General features: G+C 32.6%; 1 protein-coding gene across 6 annotated transcripts; it reads right to left on the minus strand.

The window, feature by feature from the left end:
* Nucleotides 1-4,510: 4,510 nt before the first annotated feature.
* Nucleotides 4,511-16,686, minus strand: LOC143201436 (uncharacterized). Of its 6 annotated transcripts, none has more exons than XM_076412516.1 (4): nt 16,548-16,686; nt 8,479-8,591; nt 8,286-8,411; nt 4,511-4,964 (listed from the first exon to the last, which is right to left on the minus strand). In XM_076412516.1, the coding sequence occupies exons 2-4, from the start codon at nt 8,588-8,590 to the stop codon at nt 4,792-4,794; spliced, it is 411 nt and encodes a 136-aa protein (XP_076268631.1). In that variant the 5' UTR covers nt 8,591; nt 16,548-16,686; the 3' UTR covers nt 4,511-4,791. The 6 variants fall into 6 exon arrangements, with proteins under 6 accessions (XP_076268631.1, XP_076268628.1, XP_076268630.1 ...); XM_076412513.1 differs by having other exon boundaries at nt 8,286-8,426; XM_076412515.1 differs by lacking the exon at nt 16,548-16,686 and adding an exon at nt 16,307-16,447.
* Between the last annotated feature and the right edge of the window lie 1,622 nt (nt 16,687-18,308).

Raw genomic sequence — 18,308 nt, forward strand, 5'->3', positions numbered from 1 at the left:
TGCCCTTTTTCTCTTAAGGCAGGGTATAATTTCTGCTGTAGTTACATGTGAACTACGCAACCCTTGTAGTTTGCTGGATGATTTCGGTTTCAATTAGCAAATTTCACTTATCATCGCCAACTTTACGAGTACAATCTCCTGTTTTGTGCTCTCCTACACATTTTACGCATACAAATGATTTGCGACAGTAAGTTTTTGTGTGCCCGTGCGCTTAACACCTCGTGCATAGTGGTATAATTTTTTTGTATGTGGTGGTTGGCATTTAATAATATTATGTTCCAATATGCTGATTTCATACACCGCCTTATTATTTTCATTAGGTTTTAAATCAATATAGAACATAGGCAGAGGTTTTTTTTGTCGTGCGATGTCGTATATTTTAAACATTTACGAGCTCGTGGAGTTTTTCAGCTAGGGCTCCCTTGATGGTATTAAAGTCCGTCCCGTGATGAAATTCTTTTAACACGAGTTTAAATATTCTCCCGGATTTTGGCCTGAATGTATAGTATTGGGTGTTTCCTTCATCTAATTCTTTTACTAGAACTTTAAAATGCTCCGTTTCGAACAACTAGATTTTTATTGTTTCATAGCTCACTGTTTTAATTGTGTAGTTTGTAGTGATGGTTTTCAATAGATCATGGATGTGTTTTATTACTTCTACCTAATAAATTGTGATTAGTGGTGGTTTGGGAACAACTCTTTCAGGGCTTGGTTGCATATTCCCTTCAATTTCTTCTGGCTTGTTGCTAAAGCTATTTTCTGTCTCTATTGGTTTCTGTAACCAATAGTGACTGATCCTTGTTTGTTTCCTCGCGATTTCTACCTCTGCGCTTCTCAATCGTTTTTTGTTAATGACTGTAGTTCATTCTGTTTGTGGGGTTTGCGTTATTGCTGATTGTTCTAATCTTATATTATAATGTGCAGGTGATTCGGTTGAACCGCTATGGTTTGACATCTTTAGACTGTTAATATTTTATTATATTTACTTCCATATATAAAAAAAAATAAATATATTGTTTATATCGCGAACATCATTTTCACTCAAGTATTATTTCTTCCACTAGTTTTTGACCATAAATATTATAAACGTATTTAAAAAGGATTGTTTTAAAACAAGGGAAAATAATTTTAAAACACCAATAAAAATTAAATGCAGTCTTTTTATCTGGCCACGTATACACGTATTCACTAAACTTTAGGTACACTGAGAGACGGATAGCCATGTCTGTTATGCTTTTATGGGTTTTTAACACTTAATTAAATAACCGTAATAAAATACTGTTTTAATTTAAAGTAAGCTATCTTTCTAGAGCTTGAACTTACTGAAAATACCTCTTCACCCTACGATAGTTGGAACCGAACTATACGCAGTAACTATTAAGTCAAGCAGATACAAGGTTACAATAGCCGCAATTTATTGTCTTCCAAGCTACAACCAAAAAAAGGAAAATTATTTGAATATCCTAAGCAACTACAGAAAAATCTATAATTGGAGGTGATTTCAATGCAAAAAATAGAAGATGGGGATCTAGAATGACAACAACTAAAGGCAATGAACTGCATAGAGCTGCTGAACTAAGATGAAATTATATGTCAACTGGAACACCAACATATTGGCCGAGTGATCCAACATCCAACTGTATAAAAGTCGAAGAAAATTTTGATCATATGCCAGTGATTCTGACGTTGAGCGAAAATATAATAAGAAAAGAGAGAAACCCAACGTTAGCAAACAAAGAACACACTGGTCACTCAAGACAACTGAACAATTAATTTTTGAAGCAGAAAAACTCGTAGTAGAGATTCAACAAGCTGCTTGGAATAATACTCCAGAAGAGTACAACTAAAGGAATTAATTATCCAAAAGAAGTTTATGAAAGGGTAACTGAAAAACGTAAATTACGAAAAAAGTGGCAAAAAAGCAGAACACCTGGAAATATAAAAATAGTTTAAACAAAATGACCCAAAGATTGAAAAGGGAAATACTGGAAATTAAAAACCATAAATGACTGTCTGAGAATTTTAACAGATGATAAATAAACTGATTACTCACTCTGGAAAGCCACAAAATATCTAAAGCGCTCATGTCTACACAGTCCACCTATAACGGACCTATGTGGGAATTGGGCACGTGACAATCGCCAAGAAGCAGAAGCATTTGCTGAATATATATAAAAAAAAGTTTTCAAAACAAGCGAAACTAATATTGAACATAATTTGCCGGGCATAGAAGCTGAAAATTTGATGATTGTGTTAGTCACGCCGAAAGAGCTAACCAAAATTACTAAAACTGACATTAACCCCACGAAATCACCAAGCTACGATTTAATAACCGGAGAATTACTGCAAAAGCTACCTAGAAAGGAAACTATAAAACTCACCAATTTGATCAATACAGCATTTAGATTAAAACATGTCCCAGACATTTGGAAGATGGCGGAAATTATAATGATCCCAAATCCTAGGAAGTTAACAAACGAAATAAAAGCCTATAGACCTATATCACTGCTGCCAGTAATATCTAAGCTTTTTGAAAAACTATTGTTGAAAAGAATAAAACCGATAATAGGGAGAAAAAAGTTAATACCAACACACCAGTTTGGGTTTATTAACAAGCACTCAACAATTGACCAGGTCCACAGATTAGCAGATGTTATTGAAAAAGCCTACGAAAGTCAAAAAGTATGTTCAGCTACATTCTTAGATGTAGCACAAGCTTTCAATAAAGTTTGGCATGAAGGCCATGTTCATAAACTACAGAAAATACTACCAAAACAACACACCGAACTATTAAAATCATACATTACAACCAGAATGTTTAGAGTCAAATAAGAAGAAGCTTGCTCCACAAGAAAAGAAACCAAAGCAGGTGTACCACAAGGAAGTGTACTGGGACCAATGCTTTATATACTTGACACTTGCGATATACCACAAAAGGGAAATATCACGATGGCTACATTTGCTGATGATACTGCGATTATAGCTGTCGGAGACAATAATGAAGAAGCCTCACGAAAATTACAACAAGCAAGTGACAATATATATAATTGGACACAAGGTTGTAAAATAAAAATTAATGAAAGTAATTCTGTACAAGTGCAGTTCACCTATAAGCAGACCGTACAATCACCAATAACACTAAATAATAATCATTCCATATAGCAACAACGCTAAATACCTGGGAATGAATCTCGATGAAAAACTTCCCTGGAAGGAATATATAAAGAAGAAAAGAAAAGAACTGAAATTGAAATATAGAAAAATGTACTGGTAGTTAATGAGGTGGATTAGGCCTCCAGGGGGATAACACTATATAAAAAACGCGCCTAGAATCTCTACCTCATGGATGGCGTGGAAAAGAGTTAAATGTAAATAAAACAAATCTAACCTACAAACTATATATATATATAGCTGTGTCTTAATTATAGTTTTAAGTCCTTCGATAATATATGTATTAGATTTACTATAATGCTAAATAAATTATATTTCATAATATTTTTGTTCAATTATTTTATTTAGATTAGATTTTTTTATATATCAAAGCCAAATTCAACTAAAACTCAGAGTTAATTCGGCAACACTGCAATCGTTTGATTGTTATATTATTAACAACATTTAAGTTATAACTTATTGAAAATAAATGCCATAGTGTACTGCTATAGTGTTAAAGTAATTGATTAGAAATAACCGCAAATACTTTTTCGAAAATCGAAAATAGCTCACTCTAATTAACAATGTATTATTTTAAAAATAGAATATAGAATATTCCAATGTAAGGTTTCGTCATCTGAACATCAAAGAAATTGTTCAAGCAAGTTTCTGGCAGTTGTTTTTTTCATATGTATATTTTAAAGTCTTATTTTTATCCAACGAGGGTTTATGTGGACAGGACCTTCAGTTTAACGTGGGCTCCGAACAACGGTCCTCGGCATTAAGCCTACCGACTGACGAGTGACCAACCTAGAAAGACATCCGATCTTACCCAGTCTAGTTACTGGCGAGACTGGGACCATTTTTTTGTCGGATTTTACAATCTTGCCTAGGACAATCACAGACATAAATTTACGAACCATGCCCCAGCAGGATTCGAACATGCGACTATCGCAACAGTGAGAGGACCGTCCTGTCGCCTTTACCACTGCACCAAACAAGCCGGCTGACAGTTGTTATTATTGATTGTTACAACTGCCAGTTCTTGAAAAAACATTTTGAATGGTCTAGTCTCTGCTTTATTCTTTTGTTTTGTGTTATTTGAATTTTATATGGCATATAAAATATGTTTTCATGAACTTTCCCTAGTTCGTTTAATACATTCATTCTTTTATCCTCCACTGGGAATTTGTCTTAAATTTTTCAGCAGTTTGATTAGTAGTCAATTTTAGATCGACATTTATCATCACTTATCAGTGTTAACTAACTCTACTCTTTATTATAGTATTTTGTAATATGAAACTCTATTTTTAATTGAAATGAAGCTAAACATAATCAAAAACAACAAAAAACAAAACAGTTAAATTAACCTTTATATTAATATCCTTATTTAGGTAAAGAAATAAATTATTTAAAACAAGATATTTTCACTAAACTACAATGTTTCTATTTATAACAATATGATACATCTAAAAACGCAATATTTACAGTTTTTAATACAGTTTATCACATAACTAAAGGAAACCGTTATTAAGATTTTTCAGATGTATCACCAAGTTTATTTCTTAATATTAAGTTTATTTTCAATAAAGCATATAAAATTGTTAAAATAAGATATTTAATTATGTACGATAATGTTATTCATCGATTAGTCGTTTCGTTTGTACTGGTTAATGTAATGGTATATGGAGGAGGCGCTGCCGGTAAATTTGGTGGTGGTATAGAGCTATCCGGGCGTTGCTGAGCTATTACTATATCCGTAACAGTGATCTTAACAACTTCATCATATTTTGGTGGAGGTTCCATGTAATACTCTAAAAAATTAATAAAATAAAATTATTATCTTTTAATTATCTTGAAAATATGAACAATGTGTTATGATGTGTCAATTTTTTGAACCAGGCAATACTAGTTAATTTGTTACGTAGAGTCGAATCTTCATCGTAAGAAATTAATTGAAAAGGAATTTCGTCAAAAATTTGTTTCATCGGCATTATCAACAATAAATTAGCAGGTGGCCCTCATTATTATTGCTTATATAGATTTACTAAAAGTGAGGTATTTCATAAATCGTTCTATTACTATTATTGGAGATTGACAATCGTGATTCGCAGTCTATTAATATAGTAAATATAATATTAGGTAATAATAGATGTTGTACATTGCGGGTTACAACTAAATAATTAAAAATGTGTATATATTATATAACTCTTCTTACGGTCCTGACTATCGGGACCATTCTTTAAAAACTACTTTAATGGTGAACTAGTGAGACGGTTTGGTTATATTTTCTAATAGATAAGAACACTTAATGTCGTTTGTATTGTCGTTCAACAAATCGCCTCCTCTTTCCGTTAAGTAAAATACTATTTTGAAGTAAACAATAGTTTTTGTTTTCTAAACCCTTGCTCATTTTATAACTTCCCATAATTTATATATATTATATAATATAAAGTATAGTAACACAAGCAAAACAAAATAAACATTATTTATTAGAATCTCAATATTAGAAGGTACAAAATTTTGTTATGCCACTGAATTATAATGAGTGATCGTAGTAGTACCCTCTTATAATGCATTTATGAGTTTATTATTATTAAGGCAATTAATCAATATAATTTTAACCTAGAATTTTTTTTCAATTATTTAGTTAAATAGTGCAAGAAAAGGAACAGCCATGAGGAACTTTCAATTATCTCTCTTGAAACAATCTATCTAAAGGTCATTATCTAACGATAATTATATGCCATTGAAGCATTATCATCCACACTGATTAACAGAATCTACCAAAAAGCATAAATATTAGCGTTGGGAACTTTCGACTGAAATTGACTATCGACTGTTTATTAAATGACTACTTTTTACTAACGACTGTTTAGTAAATGACTTCTTTTTACTATCGACTGTTTCAGTCGCTATTTCTGGTTCGACTGTTTTTTCTACTTTTTACTAGTGACTGTTTCAGTCGCTATTTTCAGCGCGCCTGATTTTATTACTATTTACTATCGACTGTTTCAGTCGTGTACTTTTAGTTACTATTTTCGGTTCTACTAGTTTCATTCGACAACATTCTGGTTGTCGCCGTCGACCTTGACAAAAATATGACAAAATTAGGCTTATATAGATATATCCGTAATATATATAGTTTTATGACATTTTTGGTATTGTTATAAATAACAATATATTGTATACTAATATAGTAGCATTTTGAAACAATATTTTTCAATATTGTTAATGTAATAGGATCAAAACATTAAAATTGTGAATGCTAAATAGTAAAATATTTTTGACTGTTTTTATGGCAATAATAGGTAATATTTTTTTGATTAATTTTTTGGTTCCGATCTAACTCCCTCGATTTTTGTTTAAATCTTTTGATTGTCAAAACTTCTTTCCTAAAATCTTGAAGACAATATTTAGATCCGAAAGGTTCCAGAAATTGAATCAATTCGAAAGGATTTGCAGAGGTTTTTACAGTAGCAGTTAAATTTAATTAAAAATATTAATTGTAAAGAGGTGATAAACTATATTCAGTATATATAATAAATATTTATAATAAATACATTTTCTGATAGGAAAACTCTTAATATTCAAGAATTTATTTTCTTGGCTATTAAAAAATACAAGAAAATAATGATGGTCGCGACACTTTTTATTTAAGATTTATTTTATCAGCAGGTAAGGCAGAGAAATATTTCTTACAATCTATTTTTATTTTATTTATTTGTTTTTTTTTAATATATTTCAAAGTATCCTTTTACCAACTATGGGTTTATCTGGACTGGACCTAAAGTGTAACGTGGGCTCCTAACCACGGTCCTCAGCCTTAAGCCTACCGATTGGCTAATGACCAACTTAAAAATCATCCCAGAAGACATCCGGTCTTACCCAGCCTGGTTACTGGCGTGACTGGGATCAATTTCCTTGTCAGATTTTACACTCTTGCTAGGACAATCACAAATTTTAAACAATCACAAACATAAATTTACGACCATGCCCCAGCAGGATTCGAACCCGAGGGCTATCGCAACAGTAGGAGGACTGTCCTATCGCCTTTACCACTGCGTCACCAAGCCGACCTCTATTTTTATTATTTTATAACGTTTCAGTAGAATGATGTATTCAACTAAACGTTTCTGTTGCTTGCTAAAAGTTTGAAAATATTTTGAAAGATAATCCTCAACTTCCACAATCTGCAATTCTCGATTTAAAGAATCACTATTCGATGTTACAAATAATGCTGAGGCGATACAACAACTTATCACAAAAGAGATATGTTCCATTCTAATTTCAAAAAATACAAATACAGTACCACAAGTCGAAATTCAAAAAACAAATACTGACCAAGAATGTATTTCTCAAGACATTTGAATAAAAAACTATCTAGAAAGAAAGAAATAATTACACCAGGTGCTACAACAACTTTACAAATAAAGCAGTATTTTCAAATGCCACTTAACATATTGGGTATTTAGAAACCCCATTTGATTTTTGACATGCTCATAAAATGATATTACTTGATTTATATCAGTTACATTTGAAATATTCTGCTATATCTGCAACACGTATCCCCTCGGAATAAGTTTCTTCAAAATCTGGCCAAATTATTAATAATCGAAGAGATCTCATCACGGTAGAAAAGCTGAATATGTATATTATATTTTTGAATAGTGACTAAAAATTTTTCCGTTCAATAATAAATAAAGCATTTATTTTATTCAAAAAAAAGCTCTAGTAGATATTGTGCAATCATTTTTAATTATGTCATGCATTCGTTTTTATCTATGATTATCCATATATGTACTTTTTATTTAGTACTTTTTTTATTGTACATCTTAAGTTTTTAAGTTTTTATTTTTATTTTTATTATTGGTTCTACTAAATAACTTTTTTAATAGTTTGGGTCAATTCCACTGTACACATTTATTAAACAACCTAACCTAACTGCTAAATTCCATGGTTTTGACAGTTCTCTACAAAAAAAATTATAATTTTCCATTTAGTATTATTTAGTTATTCAGCGTATTCTGAACACTGAAGGGAAAACTGGTATTTTCTGGAGAGAATTATCCAGAACGTCAAATAAGATCTTTAAAATCTGAACTAGTAGGTATATTTGCTAGCTGTAGCAATACCTGTATAAGCTGGTGGTCCACCTGGAAAAACTCCTTCTTCGTTTGTTAATCCATCGTTTCCGCACCCATAAGAACTGTCCGAACTTCGCTGTGATCGTTCATTTCCTCTTCGTCTCGCTAATTGTTCTACAACCAATCGAGCTTGTAAATTAATAAATATCAAATCGAACATGTGCACGTTTATTTGAGTTACCAGCAATCAGTCGTTCCCTGTCATAAGTCTGTTTGATTTTCTGCAACAGGCCACAGAACGAGATCATAAAGATAAAAATCAAGGCGGCCAATAAAATAAACTCAAGAGTCATCCTGAAAATTAAAATCACAATTGAGATGTAATGTGACTTTTAGGACCCATTTAAGGTTAAGTGTGGATTTTAATGTTGTAACAAAACGACCAAGTAGAATTTAAAAATATAATATAAAAATTTAAAAATATTTACTATAGCAATCAAAACTCTCTAAAGATAATCTAAGGTAAACCCCATTGAAACCGACTCCCCCTGGATAGAGTGTTTTGTTGAGTTTAGGTAGTAGTTAATTTGGCGAGTGACTTCAATGAAGTTGAGTAGATCATAAAATAGCTAATGTGGTGACGATGAAGACGTCTACGATGTTATCAACTGTGATTGTTGAATGTTTGTTTATAAAATCAAACTGTCTTTCTATAATTGCTTTTAGTTTTGTCAACTGTTGTCAATTGTCGGAACATGTAGTAATCAGAAGAAGCAAGGTCTGGAGAATACGGCGAGTGGGGTAGTATTTCCAATTTTAATGTTTCCAAGTATGTTTTTATCTTTTTTTCAATATGTGGTAAATTGCTGTCATACTGAAGAATAACATTGTTGTTTAACATTGCTCGCGATCCAACCGTTTTACGAGTAGTGACGGCCCAAACATCGATATCGATCCCCATTCATGGTTTCATCGAATAATATTTTCGAATCCTCGTCTTCTAATTGTTGTGGCTGACTAGAATGCCCTTTGCCTTCGGTGTCAAAATCATTTTTAAAACGTCGAAACCAGTATTTATATGTTGAAATCGATGGCGCATGGTTGCCATACATTTCCCCACAGCATTCAATGTCCTTCAGCTGCTTTTTTCTTCAAACTGGAGTAAAAATATAAAACTTCACATAAATGGAGTAAAAATATAAAACTTCACATAAATGCGATTTACTCTGTACACATTCAGACATTTTCAACGTACTGTAAAATATAGCAAATTTGTTAGTGAGGTTTCAAGATGAAGTTGGTTACAAATGCGATTTAATATACAGTAACAGCTTCTGTTGTAATTTTTTCATAGTGTAATTAGTTCGTAGGCCTGATATAACATTCATCTAACCATAGTACTAACCGTTTATGTACTGTAACCGTAAATAATTCCATTAAATATTTATTAATTATTGTTTTTAAAATTTTACTGACAAGTGATAATAATAATAATAATTAATCATTTCTTGATAATTTTTTAGACTATTTTTAAATGCATTATGATATATTGAAATCAAAACTGATAATATAAATGAAATTAGATAACAGACAGTCTGTAACAGTTTTGTACTAATATGATGATATTGAATTAATTTTGAGTGCTTGAAATAAATTGTGTAACATTTAACAAACATTATTTTTGAGGTCTTTACATTTCAAAAGATGTTTTACAAGAAAATTTTTTACAAGAAATTAATGTCATAAAGTATTGTTGGAGCCTTAGTTTTATTCCTGCATTAATGAACAAATGGTGTGTCGGTTTCAACGCTTTAGAAGTGCTAATTTTGATACAGTTGATACGGAGCGGAAAATTCAATCAAGAAAATGGGGAGATAATGAACTGGTTTTAACAAGTACTGAAGATAGAACGATCGATATATGAGCAAGCGATTTTTTTGATATCGAAGCCCGGCTATATACTGCAAAACTAGACAAATGTAATTGATCGAAGTTAAACCCCAAATGGCTAAAAGTCAAAAAAAAATAAAATTTATTAAGAAGCAGTGTAATAACAGAGTATTTTTGAATGATTTACATGTATTTTAGTATACTGAAAACGAAAATAATATACAAAAAATTAAAGAAAAATGAAGGAATTCACAAGAGCAATTTCTATGCTTCTCTTTTTGCAGGTTATTCCATATGCTTCAAAGGAACTTAAAATTGGTTCTTAGAAAATAAAAATATCAAAACTCTGTGTGTAGGTGCACGGTAATTTTAAAGTGTTGTGCATATTTCTCGGACAAGAACTGGGGTTACGAAATTCCTTTGCTTTTGTTCCTTTGGGATAGCAGAGGTCGATTATATTACTGGACAAGAAAGAATTAGCCGCCGAGGGTGCTTAAAGTTAGCGAAAATAAGTCCTCCAAGAAACATTGCTACATCCACATAAAGTTCTTTTACCGCCGCTGCACATAAAGTTGGGATTAATGAAACAATTTGTAAAATCACTTGCCAAAGATAAAAAGAGAGACGGTCAGTGAAACGAAACAAAAGTGCTACATCTATGCAATGAATGCGGCGTTTAAAAAACTCTAACAATAACATTTTAAAGAATGGGTTTAAAATAAAAAGTGACAGTGCGATAGTAATAAAAAGTCAGTACAGTAGAAAATAAATGCAAAATGCCATAAAATGTTAAGGCAATAATAGGTAAAAATAAAATAACAGTATTATTTCAACAATCCTTAAAAAAAATATTTGAAAATGAACACTGTACAGAAAAACAGATAAAATGGAAATATTGAAATCAGGCGAAATATCACATATTTCAGTTTTGAATCTAGAGAACACAACTAGAACACAGAACGAACAGGTACTCTACTATGTGTGGATGAACGAAAAGTCGATGCGGCAGAGCCTTGAAATTGAATTAGCCAATATGCAAAAATAAACCAACACCCTCCAACTGCAACTAAATAAACAAAGCTCTGAGGGCAAGGACAAAATAACGATAAACCACCAAGTCAACAAAAGAAGTCCAATTCTAATATATGAAACAGATGAAGAAGAATTGCAGAAAGAAGTAGGCTGGATAATGGTTAAAAACAAAAACTGGAAAGTTTTGGAAACAAAACAATGAACAAATAAAAAAATAGAATGTCCAGGCCACCCTCAATTATCGTAAGTAATGTTATCGACTTTGACTTGGTTTGCAAAATACTAATTTTTGGTATTAAAAGTATTTTAGGAGCACAAATAAAAATCGAACTTAATACCGCAATGCAAAAAATGCCAATTACATAGACACACAGCAATTCTGCAGAAGAGAACCCAGATGTGCAAAATGTTCAGGCAAACATATCACCGCAGAGTGTAGAAACTCCAAAGGAGTTAAGGCGAAATATGCAAAGTGTAACATGCGCATCTAGCAAGCTATAGAGCATATGTAGTTGTAGGCTACTAAAACACTACAAAAGATGAGAAATAAAGTAGTTGAAGTTAAACCTCATGAAACAATGGTTGAACAGAAACAACCAAAAAGATAGAACCAAATTAATGGTGAAATTACTTATGCCCAAAGTATCAGTCAAAATAACCAAAGAGACACAAAACAACCACCAACGAATTCTTATTTAAACTAATAGTGATACTGATAAAATAGGAAAAAATTATTGAATATTTTTCCGAAAGAATTAAAAAACTGGAATTGAAAAACATTAGGCCTGTGAACCCAAGAACCAGACATGGCAAATAAAGATATTCGAATACCAATCTGGAATACTAATGAAATCCAACAACATCACGCTATCCTATAAGTATTCGTAGATACGCAATAAATAGATATTTGCCTAATATCAGAAACACATTTGACAAAATAATCCTTTAAACTTATTGTCCTCCAAGTTATAATCAAAAATATTAAAATCAATTGAATGTCCTTAGGAACCTGGGGAAAAATTTATAATTGGAGGTGATTTCAATGCAAAAAATACAAGATGGGCAAACCAACTTTTTGGCCGACTGATCAAGAGAGAACACCAGACCTATTAGATTTCTTCATGGTAAGAAACATAACATTAAACTATATAAAAGTCGAAGAAAATATTCAGCTAAGTTCAGATCCCTAGCCAGTGATTCTGATGTTGAACGAAAATATAATAAAAAAAGAAAGAAACCCAAATTTAACAAACAAGAGAACAGACTGGGAAGGATTTCCTGAACAATTGAACAAACGAATTCAATTAAAATTAGCCCTCAAGACAACTAAACAATTAAATTTTGAAGCAGAAAATGTCGTAGTAGATATTAAACAAGCTGCTTGGAATAATACTCCAGAAATTAAGAGTACAATTAAAGGAATTAATTATCCAAAAGAAGTAAAGAAAAATGAAAATTAAGAAAAAAATTTCATCAAAACTTGAAAACAAAAACACTTTAAACAAAATTACCCAAAGACTAAAAAGGGAAATAATGGAAATTAAAAACAAATCAATAAATAATTATCTGATAAAGTTAACAAATTATACAGAAACTGATTATTTACTATGGAAAGCCGGGAAATATTTAAAGCGCTCATATCTACACAGTCCACCTATAAGAGACCTATGTGGGAATTGGGCACGTAACAATCACCAAAAAAGCAGAAGCATTTGCTGAATATCTAGAAAAAACTTTCAAACCAAACGAAACTAATATTGAATATAATTTGCCGGACATGGAAACTGAAAATTCGATGAGTGAATTAGTCACGCCGAAAGAGCTAACCAAAGTTATTAAAACTGACACTAATCAGAGGAAATAACAAAGCTATGACTTAATAACGGGAGAATTACTGCAAAAACTACGAAGAAAAGGAATTATAAAACTCACCAACTTGATCAATACAGCATTTAAATTAGATTGGCATGAAGACCTTGTTCATAAACTAGGATAATATTACCAAAACAACACACCCAACTACTAAAATCGTATATTACAACCAGAATGTTTAAAGTTAAACAAGAAGAAGCTTACTCTACAATAAAAGAAACTAACGCTGGTGTACCACAAGGAAGAGTACTGGGGCCAATGCTTTATCTACTCTACTCTTGTTATATACCACAAATGGAGAATATTACGATGGCTACATTTGCTGATGATACTGCGATTATTGCTGTCGGAGACAATAGTGAAGAAGCCACACGAAAATTACAACAGGCAAGTGACAATATAAATAATTGGGCACAGCCCTGGAAAATAAAAATTAACGAAACTAGATCTGTGCATGCGCAGTTCACCTACAATCAGACTATATAAGCACCAATAACATTAATAATACTACCATTCAAATAGCAACAACGCTAAATATCTCGGAATGAATCTTGATGCAAAACTTCGCTGGGAGGAACATATAAAGAAGATAAGAAAAGAACTGAAACTGAAATATAGGAAAATGTATTGGCTAACTGGAGGAAAATCACAATTATCAGTACATAATAAATTGCTATTATATAAGCAAATACTGGAACCTATATGGACATATGAAGTTCAATTATGGGGTTCAAGGTATTTTCTGCAAAGAGTAACGTAAATAAAATACAAATTTTTTAGAACAAAGTCCTGGGAGGTATTGTGGACACCCCCAAATACTATAGGACTGATTACCTACATCGAGACATTCAGATACCCACAGTCAGTCAAGAAATTATGAGAATTGCAAGGGGACATGAGGAAAGACTCCATTCTCTTGAGAATATTGAAGTATTGTAACATTTGGATAACACCAGAGCAGGGCACAGACTCAAAAAATCAAATCATCTGATATTATGTAGTGTTGTGCAGTTAATAAAAAATACAGCAGTGACATATATAAACATTATTTCACCAGAGATTGAGAAAGCCGATGAGTCGATGAGTCCTCCTAGTTATATATCTAGATTTAAATTATCATAAACACAAATTGTACAGTTAGTAACAATGTAGCATTAAAATGTAATAATTAAATAATAAAAAAAAACTTCCCAAAGATGGAGATTGCTTTATATACATGGTTTCAAAGTTTCCAGACCTCTCAGAAGCAAAGGTAAGGGAAGGTATTTTCGGTGTCGGACCATTAGATAGTTTATGACTTACCCACAATTCATCAGGAACATGACGGATCCTTAGAAAAAAGGGTGGCTTTTAAACCGGCCATAGCAGAATTTTCAAAGAAATTAACTACAAGTACTTCAAGCCTTAGCTTGTCTGAGATTAAATATACATATTTTTGTCATTTCCACCTCAAGCTTTTGATCGGTTTTGGCATTTGGGATTAATCTATAAGTTGAGCAAATTGTTACCGCATCAATTGTTGGCATCATTACTTTTCGGAGGAAAATTTAGAGTATCGACATTTAAAACTATTTCGGTTGGAGTTCCACAAGGTAGCGTCTTAGGACCTCCCCTATATCTACTCTACACTGCTGACATTCTACAACAAAAGAAACACCACTTGAAACCTTTGCTGACGACTCAATTTTTATGGCGAACTATATATCACTGCCTAGGGCAATAGAAAAAGTACAAGTGGCAGTCAACAGGGCAATAGAAAAAGTACAAGTGGCAGTCAACAAAATCTACAAATGAGCAAAAGATTGGAAAATTTAACTTAATCCAAATCTGGCCACGTTAATTTTGCATTGAGGCGAAATAATAAAAACTTAATTATATCACTCAATGGATTCCCGATTCCTCAAGCAAAATCAGCTAAATACCTTGGAATCCATCTTGACGGTAGATTAAATTGGAAACATCACGTTAGACAAAAAGCAAAACACATTAGAACCAAAATAAAAAACTATATTGACTAGTCGAAAGATACTCTCAACTTGATCTAAAATCAAAGAGGTTGATCTATAAGACAATTATAAAGCCAATTTGGACCTATGGGGTGTATCTCGGCTACTTTCCGGAATTTGGGAGATATGAGTGAAGAGCAATGTGAATGATTTCACCGGGTCATTAAAGAAATGGAAAAAATATACCAAAAAAAATTGACAGTCTCAATGATACTAGACTACAGTTGGACGCTTTAAAGAGACCCTCCAGAGACTTCTGGCAAGTATTGAACTATAACAAAAGAGAAATCATTTTCGGATTGAGCAGACCCAAAAGCATAAACACTACATCACAAAACCTAAACAAGCCGGCTTGGTGGCGCAGTGATAAAGGCAATGGGATGGTTCTCCTACTTACTGTTGCGATAGCCGCGAGTTCGAATCCCGCTGGGGCATGGTAGTAAATCTATGTTTGTGATTGTTTAAAGTTTGTGATTGTCCTAGGCAAGAGTACAAAATCCGACAAGGAAAATTATCCTAGTCACGCCAGTAACCTGGCTGGGTAAGACCGGATGTCTTCTGGGATGATTTCTAAAGTTCGTCGTCACTCACCAGTCGGTAGGCTTAATGCTGAGGACCGTGGTTCGGAGCCCACGTTAAGCTTTAAGTCCAGTCCAGATAAACCCATAGTTGGTAAAAGGAGACTTTAAAATATGTATAAAAAAAACCCAAACAAATCTAAAAAATTTTGCATTCCTGTGTAATATCTCAAAAAATATCGTTATATTGTGTAAAGTATAGGTAAATAATTATAAATATTATTATTGTAATGCTTCCATTCATAAACTTTTTTTTATATTCAGAATCTTATTTAATTAATTGCGCTTAATCATATAACAATAATATGCGCAAACATTGTTTGATAGCATATATTTTCAAACGAGCATCTTTATTTTATATATGCGAAAATACATATGAATAAAAATACTGTAAAAGGGGACAAAACCACTAATTAAATCTAGGTCGCCATGTAATCCCTTTTGAGCGTAGTTGCGATGCTATATTATAACTGCTAATCGACTTACGTTTTTGGAAATTAAACCACAGGCATAATCACAATATGCGCACATTTTTGAATGGGGATACTTAACAACCTTAGATATTATTTACTTATTTAATTTGTTTTATCACGAATCCTCTGAATCTAAATCGAAGTAAAATACCACACTGTAACCACAAACATATGACGTATACGAGACGGAAACTAAGGAAAACAATGATTATATGTACCTGATGTATTTTCATATTATTGTTACTGATATTGATTTCTTTGATATTGAGTTTCCTTCGGATAAGATAAGCAAATATATGACGTGAAAATTATCTATCAATCTAAAGATTAATGTAGGAGGATTGCTATATAACTTTATTGTTTTAAGTGGCGATAATATACCTATAAACGTAAAAAACATGTTATGTAGGCGTGAACTACGTTTTTTTTTGCTATAGCAGTAAAAAGCATTAGACTTACTTAACGTTAATCTACATTGCACTCTAATTATAAAACAACGATTAATCAAGGATCCAGTATCACTAGCTATTTCAACGAAAATCTACTTCAGCTACCCCATCACTTTCAATAAGTTATTCTGCTTGGAAACATCTCACATATTTCATTACAATCGTTTTAATATCAGGCCGATCCATTGTTTCATGTTGTTTAAACAATGATTAGTGCTAAGCTTGAACATACAATAATCACACATAGTTGATAAAGAAACTCACACTTTAATCACAATTTAATTGTATATGATATTTTTTTTTAATTAATATGTTTAAAAATTCACTGAGTCATTAGAATTATAAATATAATTTTAAGTAAAAAATAACATTCGCATTACCCGTATAAAAAGAAATATTTTTCAAGGGGAATCAAATTTTCGACTTTTATACTTTTCATCATAAAATGGCGAAGGAATAATAATATTTCAATTTGCTCTTATTTTTTTGTTCTGGTCTAAAACCAGGCGGTGGAATGGGAGACGTATACCATGGAGTGATGATTTGGACCGGGTTATGTGGGACTGCCTCTGGGCTTACCCAATACACTAAACCGAAATCGCCTCACAACTGATCAATGTAGATCATTACTGCTACTGCAGTAAATTTGGAGATATGGCACCCAGCTAGTGCTAGTGAACTAACTGTTTCGCGAACTTGACGGGGCACTATCAAGTGAGGACACAATTAATACTGCAGCGTTGGATAAAGTCATTGCAGCCTGGAGCAATGATAATTGCAGCAGTGATGATCCCGTGAGGCTTATTTAGGAAAACTTGAAACCGTTCCACCTGGTTGGGCATCACAAACTTGAAATAGACATTAAAGCTGTAGAAGAGAATGGACCAAATTAACATCATGTAAAATAAGCATTTGATGGAGATGAGGAATCTGCTAAAGCCGCAGAGCAAAGGAGATAACAACTCTGGTCTCCACAAACCTTTATGGATAACTTTCTGAATTTGTTAATACCAACTGAACCGCCGGTCGATGAGGAGACCTAGGTACGTGACGTCATACAGTCATGGAATGATACGGAAAATGATGGCTAGAGTTTTCGGAGGGTTTCTCTACAACCTCCGGAATTTAAACCACTGGACTGATTGATCGAGCTGTTTTTGGATCCTTCCTTGAATGATTTCTAAGACGCTGAGAAATGTTGCAGCCTTAAAATGAAACTGACTATGTTGCTCGTTCAGCGATTTGCTTATGCGGGAACTTCGTCAACTGGTGATCGATATTTCTTCGAAACCCAGTGACTTTCTGGAATGAAGCTTGCTGGTCGTAGTCTCCAGGGATTTTGGAGACTAGATGGTTGAGGAGGAATGTCGAGTGTCAACAAGACTGTGCACTGATTGTTGGGTTTTAAACGAACTTCAGTTTAATAAAATCAAATACAGATATCAGACTGTAAGAATATCGGAGCCATACAGATTGACAAGACAAAATTCGAAACAGGCGGATTTTAGTCTTTATTGTAAAATTTCCTCTCTACCACACGCACTGTCTGAGAAGCAAAAGTTCCCGCAATTTGACCGATTTGGCTTAATACCTCCTTTCCTGTATTACGATTTTAAGATTATAATCAGACCGCGTAAGCACCAATAACAATAACTAATAATATAATTCCATATAACAACAACGCTCGGTACGAATCTTGATGCAAAACTTCGCTGGAACGACCATGTAGAAAAGAGAAAGAAATAATTGGAGTAAAAATATAGGAAAGTAT

Source organism: Rhynchophorus ferrugineus, unplaced genomic scaffold (genome assembly GCF_030347505.1).
Source record: "Rhynchophorus ferrugineus isolate W39M unplaced genomic scaffold, kcgeb_rfMv2 rfM8, whole genome shotgun sequence".
NCBI lineage: Eukaryota > Metazoa > Arthropoda > Insecta > Coleoptera > Curculionidae > Rhynchophorus > Rhynchophorus ferrugineus.